General features: G+C 33.2%; 1 protein-coding gene across 3 annotated transcripts; it reads left to right on the forward strand.

Moving 5' to 3' along the window:
- The first annotated feature begins 9,565 nt into the window (after positions 1-9,565).
- On the forward strand, positions 9,566-14,021 carry LOC115992374 (pentatricopeptide repeat-containing protein At3g16010). 3 transcript variants are annotated; one of them, XM_031116555.1, is made up of 4 exons: positions 9,566-9,685; positions 10,231-10,421; positions 10,557-12,406; positions 13,330-14,021. In XM_031116555.1, the coding sequence occupies exons 2-3, from the start codon at positions 10,337-10,339 to the stop codon at positions 12,395-12,397; spliced, it is 1,926 nt and encodes a 641-aa protein (XP_030972415.1). In that variant the 5' UTR covers positions 9,566-9,685; positions 10,231-10,336; the 3' UTR covers positions 12,398-12,406; positions 13,330-14,021. The 3 variants fall into 3 exon arrangements, with proteins under 3 accessions (XP_030972415.1, XP_030972414.1, XP_030972413.1); XM_031116554.1 differs by having other exon boundaries at positions 9,661-9,741; XM_031116553.1 differs by lacking the exon at positions 9,566-9,685 and adding an exon at positions 9,692-9,890.
- The last annotated feature ends 1,384 nt before the right edge of the window (positions 14,022-15,405 follow it).

Raw genomic sequence — 15,405 nt, forward strand, 5'->3', positions numbered from 1 at the left:
CTTGTTCTTCCCTTTCTCCCATTCTCTGCCTCGTGGCTGGGTGTTTTTTTTTTTTAAGCCGAGTGTTTACAATTGGTAGAAAATATATATATATATATATATATATTTTTAATTTGGTAAATAATGTTTCTCACATGTAATTTTAGTTTATAATTTTTTAATTAAAAATATGCCTCATTGTTAAAACAAAAAGCCAAGTCATTGTTCCATTAGCCATATAAGTAACATTGTTCATGGCAGATAGTAAAATGATTTATATTACTTATTTTGAAAACTTGAGGGACCAATTGCGTACACAAGATAAACTTGAGGGACTAATATTGTAGTTTTGCCAACATGAGTAAGAGTGTAGAGGGAATAGAGAGATATAGCAACCCAGATTGACGATTTGCACTGCACTTATCGCCGCAACCTCTATGCTAGAGACATTGATGCTGAATGGATTGATGCCGAATGGCTCACTACTCATCAGTAGGAGTTCCAATGGACTGCCAGAGTAAAAATAAGAGAGTAGGGATAACTAAGAAGGCCAGAAGGGAGAGTAGTTGTGAGAGAGGGAGAGATAGCGTGAGAGGGACTAAGGTCAAAGGTAGTGAAAGTATCGACTAAAGCATGGGGTAAAAGCGAGAGCAAATATAAAATATTTTACCAAAATTTTTAGTGTAAAATATTTTAAATAAATTTGTTTAGTTTGATTTAGTTGACTGAAAATATTTTACTGGAAAACAAACACAGTAAAATAAGAAAATATTTTTCAAAAAATATTTTGTATCAAAACAAAAGAAGTGTAAGCTCAATTACCGAAAAGGCATTAAAAAAAGAATACTGGTTTCATGAAGCTTTAGGGCCTTAGGCTCTGGCGAGTGGGCTTGACGGCAAGCTTTGTTCGTGTTAGTGAGTTTCCACCAAGGCCCTTGATGGTGACTGGTTGAATAGCATGGCCTTGGTTTCAGAGCAACTGATTACTTTTTTTCAGTTTTAGTTTGGAGGAAGGGATGCTTGGGTTTTTTTATCTTTTGCATGGATCTTGGCATGCCATGTGGGGAGCTGGGTTTTCTTGACGGTATATGGATCTTCATTTAGGTGATGACACATGAATGGGAGCTCCATTTATCATCTTTACGAAAATTTGGACCATAGTTTGGAAAAAAAAAAAAAAAACACCTTCAACCAATAAGCCTCTTGTTAAGTAATACAAGTAATTGTAAAAAGAGGATGAAGTGCTACTGGATAAATTTTAGGTTTATATCTTACCCAAAAAAATTAAAATTTTGTTGAGGGAAATGTTTAAAATTTGAATATTTGACTTATTCTTAAGTATATTAGTTTTCTTAATCCATAGGAGCCAAACAATTATATGAATAATTTCATTATAGTAATGTAATATATATATATATATATTTTTTTTGTTGAAGTCATAGAGTGATTAAGAAAATGAAAGAGAGAAAAGAGTAAATAAGAAGCAAAAAAGAAATTAAATTTAAGTTGGTTCAACCTCATAGCCTCACGGCCTATGTTCATAACAGAAAACTCTTCACGACTACATTTTTACGATTGAACTTTTATTTACAATGACCTCAGTCGTACAAGGTTCATATATAAACTTTAAGTTAACTCTAGGGTTAATTTGCTTGTTCTAAAAGCATATAAATCTACATAGGTTTGGGTCTTTTAGGCCATGATAATGGTTTAGCCATCTTGGGCAATGAAATCTCTAATATTGACAAATATACAAATGTATGTGTGTCTATAACAAATATCAAATTTATTTTATATTTCATAGTATGAGTCATTATTTATCATCTCTAGTTACTAATAACTAATTTGTGCAATGGACACTAAAGAAGATATAATCTTTTTGGGTTGGATTGCCTCATCCAATAAAACATTGAGTCCTAATTAATTTAAACTAACATAGTTTAGTATTATTTGTAGCTCTAAAAATCAAGTTAATAATATATATATATATTAGTATGATGATGTGAAAAACATGTGGGCTTTTAAAAACTTATGTGGTAATAATATAAGAAGTAAAAAAAAAAGTCAAAATCTTTCATTTTATATTAAAGAAACTAGTCGCTAGTTTGTGCAATGAACGAAAAATTAACAAGAAGATATTTATATGTGATACTATTTACTTAATAAGTAATAAATATAAAAAGTTAAATTAGAGAATTTGTAGAACACATGCTTATTGATTCAGACATCCAATTCCTTCGATTTGAATTATCAGGAGGACATACTATATTTAATTAATCCACCATTAAATTAACAATAAATAAAAAGCAGTTTTTTTTAGAATTCGTTTAGTATTTAATTGTTTGATACAAAATGATGTAAGTTCAAATTATATATATAGAGAAATATAAGTAAAATAATTAACAAAAATAAAACATTGGAACTTTTTTTTTTGGTTGGGGAATCAAATACATTGGAACCTAATTAAATTCGATTAGTATAAGTGGAATGCTATTTCACTATTCATAAGGGCAACTCACTAAAGTTTGGGTCAATTTCAAACAGCCCCTATATTATAAATTGATAATATAGGAATTTATTTGAAATTAACCAAAATCTTAGGGGTCTTTTTTATAATTTTCTCAAAAGACAATGGCCATATAAAATAATTGTCCAAAAGTGTCAACCCAATGAGGCGGTATGAGTTGTATCCAATATATGTAAATATTGGTTCACAATGTATGATTGCCACACACTTTTAAGATCCATACATTGTGGGTGGGTGAGATTTTTTTAAAGGAAAACATGCGTGCACACACAAAAGAGATAGAAAATGGAGTTTTAACATAATGACACATTACAAATTTTACTGAAAAGCCATAATAAATTTTAAAAGAAAGTGACAAGTTATACTATACACAGTACATACTATTAATTAAGTAATGTGAATGAGAAGTTACATGTATTGAAAACATAATATACTTGTTCTAATTCAATGCCTATTGACATCTTGACCTAATAAAAAAAAACAATCATCATAGAATGAATGTTATATTTTAAATCTTATTGTACAATATTGTGTCTATAAAATTAATAAATAAAAAATAAAAATAAAAACACTATACCGATTAACACAAACTTCGCTATATAATGTCATATAAAAACTAATCCGATAATTTATTTTCAATTTTTTCCCCTTGAGATTCCTTAGAAGTTTGGGTTATTATATCACATGGGTTTGTTTGAAATGGCAAGTAATTAATAGCATGAAAATTTGAGAATGGCTGTATTTCATTTCAATACAAAGCTATCAAATGAATAAAATCATGTTATTATACTCCGCTCCTCTTTTTTTTTTTCTTCTTCTTCTTCTTCTTCTTTTTATTATTTTATTATTTTATTATTTTATTATTTTCTGCAGAGGAATACCCCGCTTCTTTTGATATTACATCTAGCCAATACAATGTTGTACGTACTATATACAGAAAGACTATTACTATATGAATAATATTAGGTTGCGTATTCCATACGCTCGCTTAATATGGAAACAAAAATAACAGCAAAAGTATATAGCAAGCCATGGATATTTGAAGGTGTATTTTTTTTTTGGGGGCCAGTGCATATCTGAAAATTAATGAGTGATAAATACTCCCATCTTTACTAAAACCTATTCAAATCTTTGCTAAAACCTATATAAACCCAACTTATATCACTCATTTCTTGCATATTAAAAAGCAAAGGAAAAAAAGAGAAGAAGATGGTGTACAACGTTTCATTCCTAGATCAATATGGTGGGTGGTCCTTGATCTATATTGGCAGATATTTGTACGCAAAGATTTCTGCATCAAAGGCTAGTAAGTGGAATGTTGTTGTTGGTGGCATATCACCATGGTGGCGTTTTAAAACCTATAGCAGCGTTTAAAATGGACCTATAGTGGCGTTTTGGTAAAACGCCGCTATAGGTTTATAGTTACGCTACGCTAATTGTTTTTGTGGCGTCATTATAGCCGAAAAGGATCTATAGTGTTGTCAACTAGTCCTTGTTTTTTTGTAGTGGCTACATGATGGTGGTTACAATAATAAATAACCTATCACAATATTATTCATAGAATGCATGCTTTTCATGTTTTGTTTACACATTTTCTTATCTGTGATGAATGTGTTTGCTTATTGTTGAGGGAATATTGTTCACACATTCTTTGCACTAATCAAGGCCTATCTCTGTCTCTCTTGAAGAATCTTTGAGCAATATTTTAATTTTTTTTGCCACTTTTACTTTCTCCACTTTTTCATTATGCATTTTTTCAAAAAGCTGAACCAAACTAACCCTTAATTAATAACATTGGAACTCTTTTTGTTGGTTTTGTGTCGTTCTTACAACTCAAAAGAGCTCCCTGTTTGGCCGTGTTAAGTAAACACCTTGATCATATATAGCACAATTAGAATTACCTGACCAACAATATTCATTAATTTCTAATTTTCGAGAAACAAACTTCCAAAGTTTGAGTCCACTGTGCCATAATATGCCAATTTCTTAGCACTGCCCACAAAGTCTGAGATACCTTGGACTCATAGCCCAGAAGATGTGCCATAATAGGCCAATTTCATAAGGCTGGTTATTGAGTTTGATCAGAAATTCTTTAGCCATATTTAAGAGAGGATTCCAATGATTTTTTTATTCATTTATTTTTATCAATAGCTAGAATTAATCCTAAATGATATGGATTGTTGTATGCCTAATATATAAAATTTTAAATTTTGAAATAAAAAAGGAAAAGAAACTTAAAATACTTCTTGAAGTGTGATAATATAAGATGAACTTGGTTTTTTTTTTTTTTTTAAAAGGTAAGATAAACTTTGGTTTCTTCCTGTGCTCAATAAATCATATATCACGCCTAGAAAAATATTAAAGACATTTTTTCAAATTATGAGTCATTTATCAACCTAGCCAACAGTGCTAGACATCCATGATACTTGGTTTTTGGGGCCAAAATGGACATTTGCTCCTTTCACTAAAACTTTCTAGCAAAATGTCCTTGTTCATAAATTATCTAGCAAAATGCCCCTGTTTTAAACTCGATTTTTAAAAATCGATTTATGTGAAATCAAACTTAAAAAAAAAAAAAAAAAATACATGGAACTCGAGTTCTATGTAAAATTTCCCATTACTTGATTTTCATCAAATCGAGTTTTTCATTGAAACTCGATTTTTAGAAAATTGAATTATGTGAAATCAAACTTCAAAAAAAAAAAAAAAAAAAAAAACATGGAACTCGAGTTCTATGTAAAATTTCGCACATTACTCGATTTCATCAAATCGAGTTTTTCATTGAAACTCGATTTTCTAAAAATTGAGTTATGTGAAGTCAAACTTCAAAAAAAAAAAAAAAAAAAAAAAAAAACATGGAACTCGAGTTCTATGTAAAATTTCCCACGTTACTTGATTTTTATCAAATCGAGTTTTTCATTGAAACTCGATTTTTAGAAAATTGAGTTATGTGAAATTAAACTTCAAAAAAAAAAAAAAAGTACATGGAACTCGAGTTCTATGTAAAATTTCGCACATTACTCGATTTTCATCAAATCGAGTTTTTCATTGAAACTCGATTTTCTAAAAATCGAGTTTCAAAATAGGGGCATTTTCCTAGATAGTTTCAGAACAGGAGTATTTTACTACATTTTTTGGACGAAAGGGGCAAATGTCCATTTTGGCCTAGTTTTTGGTTATTGTACTATTTTTCTTTGTGTTCCTTAAATAAAATGAAGTAGGAAAAAGGATAGGGAAAGACCAATGTAGGCGTGGTCTTTCTTCTCCTTGGGCAATGCGTTTTAACTTTTAACAACCCACTTGGTCTTTGACTAAAAATAATAGTGGGTTATTTTAAATCAGTTGGTCTATTCTTTCTAAAGAATGCAAACTGTTCTTACCATTGGTTTAGCTATGTGTAAACACAAAATCTCAATTTTTGAAAATCAAATAGTGAAAAGTATTTCACAAGTGAATGAGTATATTTCCCTATTTTTATCTTTTACAAAAAAACAATGATCATCTGATTCTATTTTCTAAGAAATTTCTTCAATCAATCCATGATTTGTGTAGATGAAGTTTTGATTCGATCAAGAAATCTTCTTTCTTTTGGTTGGAAGATAGATTGAACGGCCTTTAAAATAATTATGTAACTTTGAGCTTGTTATAGTGTACGTTGTCTTTCAAGTTCTTTTAGATTTATGTCTTGAGGGAAATGTTTAAACTTTGAATATTTGACTAATTCTTAGACATACATAGTTTTCTTAATCCATAGGTACCAAAATTTTTTTCAAATAAATTTAATTACAGTGATGTAATATATATATATATATATATTGTTAAAGTTGATGAGTGATTGAGGGATTAAAAGAGAGAAAATAAGAAGCGGAAACAAGAAAGTTAACTTTGATTCAACTAGGGGCGGAGCTAGGATTTTTTGTTTGGGGGGCTAAATTTTGATTGATATTAATATATTAGTCTCAAGTCAAGATAAACCATCACACACATACATAAACACACATATACAAATATAAATATTAATATTTTGATACTTGAGTAGGTCATAATTTATAAATATATTGTATATAAAATTAACAACTTTCACATATGTATATTTGCAAGATTATTTTTTAGGAAAAATTATCATCTTTTAAACTCTAGTACCATACAAAAGCAGTCTAGTTTTATATTAAACATGTACAAAAAACGAATTAGAGAAAACAAAAACTATCTTGTCTCTATACTACTAGACCAATCAACAAATTCTATTGGTTTTTAAGATCATCATTTGACAAACTCGAACATTTTGGGGGGCCCACTTCTATTTTTGTAGCTAAATATTTAAAGTTTTTAATACTTATACATAATATAAAATAATTTTTTTTTTAAATTTTGGGGGGCCATGGCCCTCCCAAGCCTTGCTATATAGCTTCGCCCCTAGATTCAGCCTCACGACTTACATCCACAACGGAAAACTCTTGACTACTATATTTTACTATTGAACTTATGTTTACAATGAACTTAACATAAGGTTTATATATTAGAAAACCCTAGAATTTTAGTTCACTTCACAAGAAAACGGAAGACTAGAAGGAATTTTTATTTTTATTTTTAAGTCACAACAGTAATGGTTGAGAATTAGCAAAAACCTTACTCATTATTTAGGATTTTTTTTTTCTTTTTCGAAATAAAGAAAGAAACTTTTCCTTTAACTTTCTGTGGGGCCAGAGAATTTGTGACGCCGGCCCACTTTACATTAGGGCCCAAGGCTCGCGCCGAGGAGAGACATTGCCGAGGACATGCAACGAAAATCCAAATGGCCTCGGCATCCCAAAACTTAGAAGGAAAGAACGGCACACCATCAAAGGCAGTCCCCAGAGCGCTCCCAGAAGAAAGGGCGAGTACAGTATAGGAGCGGTTCAAGGAAAAGATGTCACCTCCGCATTGAATGCGCCAACAAACGTCTTGGCCGCATTAATGGGGAAAGGACCATTGAACGGTGTGGCGACAAAGAACAAGGTAAAGGCTGCCATTACTACATTTAAGTACTCTGCGCCTGACAGAGCCATGCTCTTCAGCTTTTACAACCATCCCCAACCACTTTGGGTATGGGCTGATAAGACAAGTATCAGCCCTATAAAGCTGAACCTACACGTGGATGTTCAAGGGAGGGGAAAAGCTAGTATAAAAGGAGAGAAAGGGAGGAGCATAAAAAATGGTCTCCAGGACCATTAAAACCTAGCGTAAAAGGAACAAGAAGAACATTAAGCTCCTCGGACGAGGTCCAATGACCGGAACCACCCAGGCTGTGCCGAGGAGCAAGTCTTCTTGGATACGCTCAGTTCACCTCTGTGCGATCATCATGAACGCCATGATTAATGACTGTACGTTCACCAAGGCCTAGCCTTTTAACCCACTCTCTACAAATTTATTGTTTGAGCCTTTAACGTTCGAACCCAATACCAATTTGGGATCATTACAAATTGAGTCCTTACACTTTCATTTTTCTTTTTTATCGTTAAGGGTGAGTTTTACTTGATCTGAATTTCTTTGTTTTCCTTTGATTTGAATTTTGTTATTTGTGCCTAATCTTTGAAACTTTTTACCAACAAAATGGTTTACTGCTTTCTTTTTTCTATTTAACCTCATTTTTCTTTATCATAAATTTCTCCAGATGATCTATAATTTTTTTTTTCTTTTTACATTTGGGATTATGCTATTGCTACCTCTGTTTAATTATGGGTAATTATTTAAAAGAAAATTGGGGTTCTTGAAGAAGTTAAAAAAAATGTTACTAGTTTTTTAGTTGGAGAGGGGAAAATACATATTTGAGGTGAGTCAAGGGCCGGGGAAAAGCCTTCGTCGAACTGGGGGAAGGGTGGCGGTGGGTGACCCGCCTCATGGCCATCCTCATCAATTACCATAAATAGGCATGCATAAATCATTATGCTTGTAATATACTTATATTATGTCCTAAATGTTGTGCACTTAGCTAATTTGATTTGTTTAAATCAAGTTTAGTCCTAAACGAGTTTAGTTCCCTCGCCTCTTTCTTCATCTCCCTCCGTTCCAAATAGACCTTGAAGCTAATTTAATTTGTTTAAATGAAGTTGTGTCATAAAAGTTACTGAGCATTTTATTTTATTCTATCTTAGAATCCTTCATTTTATTTTCTAAAGAAGTTTTGGAGGTCTCATGTTAGGCCTATAATTTTGTGATGCATATTGGCTTGTTATGAGGCATGGTGTGTGTTTTCATTGACTTGATTAAAATTGTCAAAACCATTTATATATATATATATAAATGGAACCAACTTGGGTCCAATGTTCTTGTACACTATACCTGTTAGAATTTGGACACGTGTCAAATAATACCCACATGTTTACATCTCAACGAGTCCAATACATAGATGCAATTGTGCATTGGACCCAACCCTTACCCTAATTGATCAACCTAACATGGTTGGAGCTATAGAGGACTTTGATATAGCCTATGCTATATCATAATTTTGGTTTTCTTTGAAACTCTGATCACCAGCGTTTCTGTGAAAGATAAAAAGAGAAGATGAATAAAAAGGTCCAGAAAGTCATAAGCACACTATTATCACTACAACAACGTTCTATGCACAATAATTTATGGAACATTTTTCACAACTCGTTGAATTAGCAAACAATTTTCACAAACATTTTTACAAATCACCTTTTTCCTTACAATAAACATTCACCGCATCAGAAATTTGTAAATAAAAAATAGTGTGTAGATTTATCATTTTTTCACTAAGGGTCTATTTGGAATCTGTTTATTTTGCTGAAACTAAATTTTTGTTGTTGAAAGTACTGTAGATAAAGGTAAAAGTTAACTGAAATAGTACAGTGAGATTTATAAATATTACCAAAAAGTGCAGTGAGATCCATAAATAGTAACAAAAATAAGTTAAATAGTAAAAAAAATTGGTTTTTTAAACTGGATCCAAATGCACACTAAATGTTATGGTAATAAAAACCAAGAGGACAACATTGAAAATACATTCACCAAGTGTATACAGTACACACACACACAGAGCAGCGATTCTTGGTGGGCCTTGAAATGGATATACGGGCTGAGTCACTTTGAAGTCCAGAACGTGACCCAACCCAGCCCAAGTTACAAAACCCCTTTTCCTCTACCTCTTGCGTCTGAGATTTTGTGAGAAACTAGCCTGTAAGTTTAACACTTCTTCTCAGTTAGTAATAGTTATAGTATTCCTCAAAAATCAGGTCTCTCTCTCTCTCTCTATATGTGCGTGTGTGTGTACAAACGAACACATACATTAGCGTTGAGTGAAATTGCTTTCTTATAGCGTCTACCAACTGTTTGTGGAAATGCCTAAGTGAAGTATTTGATGATTTTTTTGGTTCTTTTTAAGGTTGTTCGAAACTATATCCATTCATGAAGTATTTATAAAGCTCTATTTTTCTCTCTGTTTTTTTTTATTCTCTTTAATTTTTAGTTATTGTGCATCCAAGTTTGGAATTTCAAGTTCATTCCAAACTGAAGACATGTAACTTTGAATCATTCCTACTCTTTAAGAGTCTGAATTTCAAATTCATTTCCTATCCGCAGCGAAACACTGTGGTGTTCGGGTTTTATTTCGTAGTTGTTGTAGTATTTGTTGGGAAAAGAAAATCAACTTGGATATATGTTAGTATATATTGTTGTTAGATATTGAAATGATATATTTTATTTTTTTACTTTTTGCGTATCAGAATGGTTACTATGAAGCAAACCCAATTCTCCATTCAATAGGATGAGCACTAGAAGTAGCTTTTTTACTGTGTGGAGTGTATTGTGAATTTCTAAACTCTTTGGCAAATGGCAAGGATGATTGTTGGATCAATTGCTTCAAAGCGATCAGTATCTACTTTGTCTCATCTCTGTGAGAGAATTAAACAAACGGGTAAGGGGTTTATTATCTTGATGCATTGATGTTAAGCAAAGCATGGAAAGAAAGAAATGGATGTTACTGACTTTTGACTTTTGAGTGTGACGAAATTTTTTGTTTTGATTGTGTTCTTTTGGTTTGAGCTAGCAGAGAATGAGATTGTTCAAATGTTTCAATTATCTACTCCGAAAGATGAAATGCACAACTTGCCCATGAGGGGAAAGCTACCAAGGAAGGACCCTGCAGTTCGGACATTGGATGAGAGATTTATAAGGATTTTGAAAATATTCAAGTGGGGACCTGATGCAGAAAAGGCATTGGAAGTACTAAAGTTGAGAGTGGATCATCGCTTGGTACGTGAGGTTCTAAAGATAGATGTTGAGGTCAATGTTAAGATTCAGTTTTTCAAGTGGGCTGGGAAGAGGAGGAACTTTGAACATGACTCGACCACATACATGGCTTTAATCCATTGCTTGGACGAAGCTGGGATAATTGGTGAAATGTGGAAGACAGTTCAGGAGATGGTTAGGAGTACATGTATTCTTGGTCCAGCTGAATTATCTGAGATTGTGAAAGTCTTGGGTAAGGCTAAGATGGTTAACAAGGCACTTTCTGTCTTCTACCAGATAAAAGGTCGCAAGTGCAAACCCACGGCAAACACTTACAATACCATGATCTTGATGCTGATGCAAGAAGGTCATCATGAAAAGGTCCATGAGCTCTACAATGAGATGTGCAATGAGGGCAACTGTTTCCCAGATACAGTGACGTATAGTGCACTTATATCAACATTTGGGAAACTAGGTCGTGAGGATTCTGCCATTAGGTTGTTTGATGAGATGAAGGAGAATGGCCTACAGCCCACTGCAAAGATTTATACAACATTGTTGGGAATTTATTTCAAGTTAGGTAGCATAGAGAAAGCTTTGGGTCTAGTCCAGGAGATGAAAGAAAAAGGGTGTGCTCCAACTGTGTTCACTTACACAGAATTGATAAAGGGGCTTGGGAAAGCTCGGAGGATTGAAGAGGCTTACGGTATATATTTGAATATGCTCAAAGACGGTTGTAAGCCAGATGTTGTGCTCATAAACAATATGATAAACATTTTGGGAAGAGCAGGTCATTTGCAAGATGCTCTTAAGATTTTTGATGAAATGGAGTATTTTCAGTGCAAACCAAATGTTGTGACATATAACACTGTAATAAAAGCTTTATTTGAATCCAAAGCTGCAGCTTCTGAGGCTTCTTTATGGTTTGAGAAAATGAAGGCAAATGGCATTGCTCCCAGCTCGTTTACATATTCAATTCTTATTGATGGTTTTTGCAAAACTAATAGAGTTGAGAAAGCTTTATTGCTTCTTGAAGAGATGGATGAAAAGGGTTTTCCTCCAAGTCCAGCTGCCTATTGCAGCCTGATAGATAGTCTTGGAAAAGCAAGACGGTATGAAGCTGCAAATGAGTTATTTCAAGAATTGAAAGAGAACTGTGGGCGTTCAAGTGCTCGGGTGTATGCTGTAATGATCAAGCACTTTGGAAAATGTGGGCGTCTAAGTGAAGCTGTAGATCTTTTTAATGAGATGAAGATACTTGGATGCATTCCTGATGTTTATGCTTATAATGCACTCATGTCAGGGATGGTAAGGGCTGGCATGATAGATGAAGCTCATTCCTTGCTTAGAACCATGGAAGAAAATGGTTGCAATCCAGACTTAAACTCACATAATATCATTCTAAATGGTTTGTCTAGAACTGGTGGCCCAAAGCGGGCTATGGAGATGTTTACAAAGATGATGCATTCAAAGAATAAGCCAGATGCAGTTTCTTATAACACTCTTCTTGGCTGTCTCAGCCGATCTGGTATGTTTGAGGAAGCTGCTAAGCTGATGAAAGAAATGAATTCAAAAGGTTTTAAATATGATCTCATCACTTACTCATCAATACTTGAGGCGGTTGGTAAGGTGGATGATGTTTGTGATCCCATCACTTCGTGAAAAAGCTAGGTATGCCATACATCTTCCTTTTTCATTTTCTTCAGTTTCACAATTGTTAATATGAAAAGGAAAAGGTTTTTCTGCACAAATGGTATGCATCATTTGTGCATATTTTGTATTTAAATCATTGAACGTGCCTAAGTGTGAGCACTGAGCGTGCTGTTTCTTTTTATATTGGGAGCAGTGATTCAATCCTTCATTATCTTCTAGTTTCTTGTCTGATATCTTTGTTGCAAATACTCATAAAAAAACTGTCATCTAGTTTCTTTATTGCCTTTTAGAATGCTGTTGGGAGTTAGTCTTTGTCGTTGTTATTTTAGCATGCTGTTAGTGCCTCTTCCTACAGAAAAACTTTGTGCTGAAGTGCTGAACTGTGTGATCGAATTAATAGTTACGCTTATTGTAGCCATACGTTGTCTCTTTATAAAGTAAATCTGAGATGTTGATAAACACTCCTTGGGGGCATGTGACATTATTGCTCTAAAGTGGATTTCACCTGGAGATTCACATTTTGATGATCCTAAAATCTGGTGACCTTAAAGCATTTTAAATGAAGCCATAGGTGCTATTAGTCTAATAGCCTTGATAGGGGAAAAGGGGAAGTATAAATGAGGTATTCTTAAAGCTCTTTTGATCAGATTATATGTGTGGCCTTCTGATACAATTTGGCTGTGAGGAGAATGGTGTTATTCTAAGGAACTAGTAATAAGTTTGCATGCCTGTGTAACTTGTTTTTTCTTTATAGCAACATGAATGATTTTGTTGTTTACATTTTTTCCCACTTAAGTAGGCACTAGTATTAAGTTTGCATGCCTATGGAACTTTTTTTTTCTCTATAGCTATGCATTTTTCTTTATTTAGACCTTTTTCCCCCTAAATAGGCTTAATTGATTTTGCTGACCTCTCTTATGAAAATATCAAATTGTCTGCAGGTCAGACTATCACTCTTAGGTAGTGGAAGCAAGGTCATCTCTCCTTGCTTATATCAACTCAGAATGTGTGCAAGAGAGCCACAAATGTCGAGCTACGGATAGTGGTTGTGGCTTGATCAGATTGGGTGATTGAAACCTACAGGAGACCTGGTGTGGCAATTTAATATCGAACTGAGAAATATTGGTTGAATTGGAGAAGATTGTTTCTACACAAACAAATTGCGGAAGATCCTATTCATAAGTGGTTCTGTCTGTGTAATATCCCAAATGAAAATTGCTCTCTGCTCCAACACCTCCATTACCTTGTCAGATGATTTAAGAGACAAATTGGGAGATTGAATGGCTGGGAATCTAATAGTATTAGAAGATCTTATAAATTAGTTTAGATTCTTGCTGCTTGGTCATCATTTCCTCTGTAGAGAAAATTCATGGCCATGCTGTTTCCCAGAAATGGAACAGTTAAAAGTTTGCATATAAGAAGTTGCAAGATGTTTTCCAATCCATGTTGATTCACCTCGTAGTTCTTATGAAGAAACCATAGGGATGAATACCAATGAAATTAGTTAGGTATAGGCTCAGTTTGGAATTTTGTTATATGCAACTCCTGACAACTTGTCTAAATTTGATGTAAAAGAAAATGTTTATAGAGCTTTTAAAGTGAATACAAGCAGCTCGCACATCTGTTCTCCTAAGATTATTGTCAGTCCTGCCGAATGGAAACTTAAATTTTTGTTCAGCTTATGGGTCATCAGACTGCTTATTGTTATGAAGGGAAAATCTGAGAAGTCAGTAATGCAACAAAGAGATTTATACAATGTTTCACCTAAGTTGAGCTTTATAACTCTAGCATGAACATAACACAACTGAAGATTTTGATTTGAATCTGCTTGAGTGCATTATTAAAAGGGATGCAAATGGCCACTAAAATATATCTTTATGCAGCCTTTTATATAATTTCGAACAATGAAAATCTAACAGCTAAAGAGGGGTGGTGGGACAAAAAACAATGAAAACTGAATTGATCATAATAAAAAATTCAATCATACCACTTTTTCTTTTTTTTCCCATTTTGAAGGTTTTCTTAAAATTTTCAAAACAGAACCTTAAAGAGCATAAAAAGTCGCTTCCATTATTCATTTACGCAATTTTTTTTCCATTTGACCATGACCAGGCTCATCATTTTAATGTTTTAACGTTACCGTGTCCAACATTGCCTGCTGAAGTTCCTAGTATTTCCTTTTTCTCTTATTATCACGTTGAACCGAATGTCCACCTTCTATTCTATTAGGAATTAATTTTTCTAGATGATCAATATGATGGAGGTCTAGATTACACCAATATTAAAGAATATATATAAGAAACACTGCATGAGTCAATTAAAACTTCTCAAAATGCACTTTGGTACTTCCTTTATAAGAAAAACTCGAGTAATGTGTTTTAAGCAATAAGCATGTGCTTTGAAGACGTGCACAATTTATTGTAAAGATAGCTCTTGGAATAAACTTAGAGATCATTCACACGCTTGGTTCCAAATGCGTGCTCGCTATTACAACCATACTATTATTACGGCATCTCTTGTGGGACTTTCTTTGGGCATTGATCTTCACTTTTATTGTGTGAATAATTCCATATCAAATACGTCCAAAATTAACACTATTGTCTGGCATAACTAGAATAGGAGAAAATAGTGGAAATAGATTGCATGAAATGAAATATGATTGCGCTTTATAAGTAGTTGATACCTTTGAATGGTAAAGAGCAAGGCATGACCTTGTCTTTTGCCTCTTAAGAGCAAGACACGCACCTAACTTTGATCTAAGATTAACTTCTAACTCCAAGTGTATCAGATATTGCTTCACTTCATGAAAAGATAAAAAGCTATAGAAAAGGATTTTACTGGAGTGGAAAAGATCAAAAGATTAAAAGGAAAGAACAAACAAGTTTTAATATACATCATGGAACTTGTGAAGGAAAACATCAAAAAGCAAGCAGATTACTTATCATGCACCCAGAGGCATTACCCAACACAGGAACTGATATTAATATTAATATTCCTATCAACTTCTTAATTCTGAG

The sequence above is a fragment of the Quercus lobata genome, chromosome 5, assembly GCF_001633185.2.
Source record: "Quercus lobata isolate SW786 chromosome 5, ValleyOak3.0 Primary Assembly, whole genome shotgun sequence".
NCBI lineage: Eukaryota > Viridiplantae > Streptophyta > Magnoliopsida > Fagales > Fagaceae > Quercus > Quercus lobata.

Excerpts from the sequence above, each read along its gene's own strand:
- LOC115992374 (XM_031116555.1), top strand. The coding sequence starts at position 10,337 with ATGGCAAGGATGATTGTTGGATCAATTGCTTCAAAGCGATCAGTATCT. Across the intron at positions 10,422-10,556 it reads TGAGAGAATTAAACAAACGG|AGAATGAGATTGTTCAAATG; the intron begins GTAAGGGGTTTA and ends TTGAGCTAGCAG.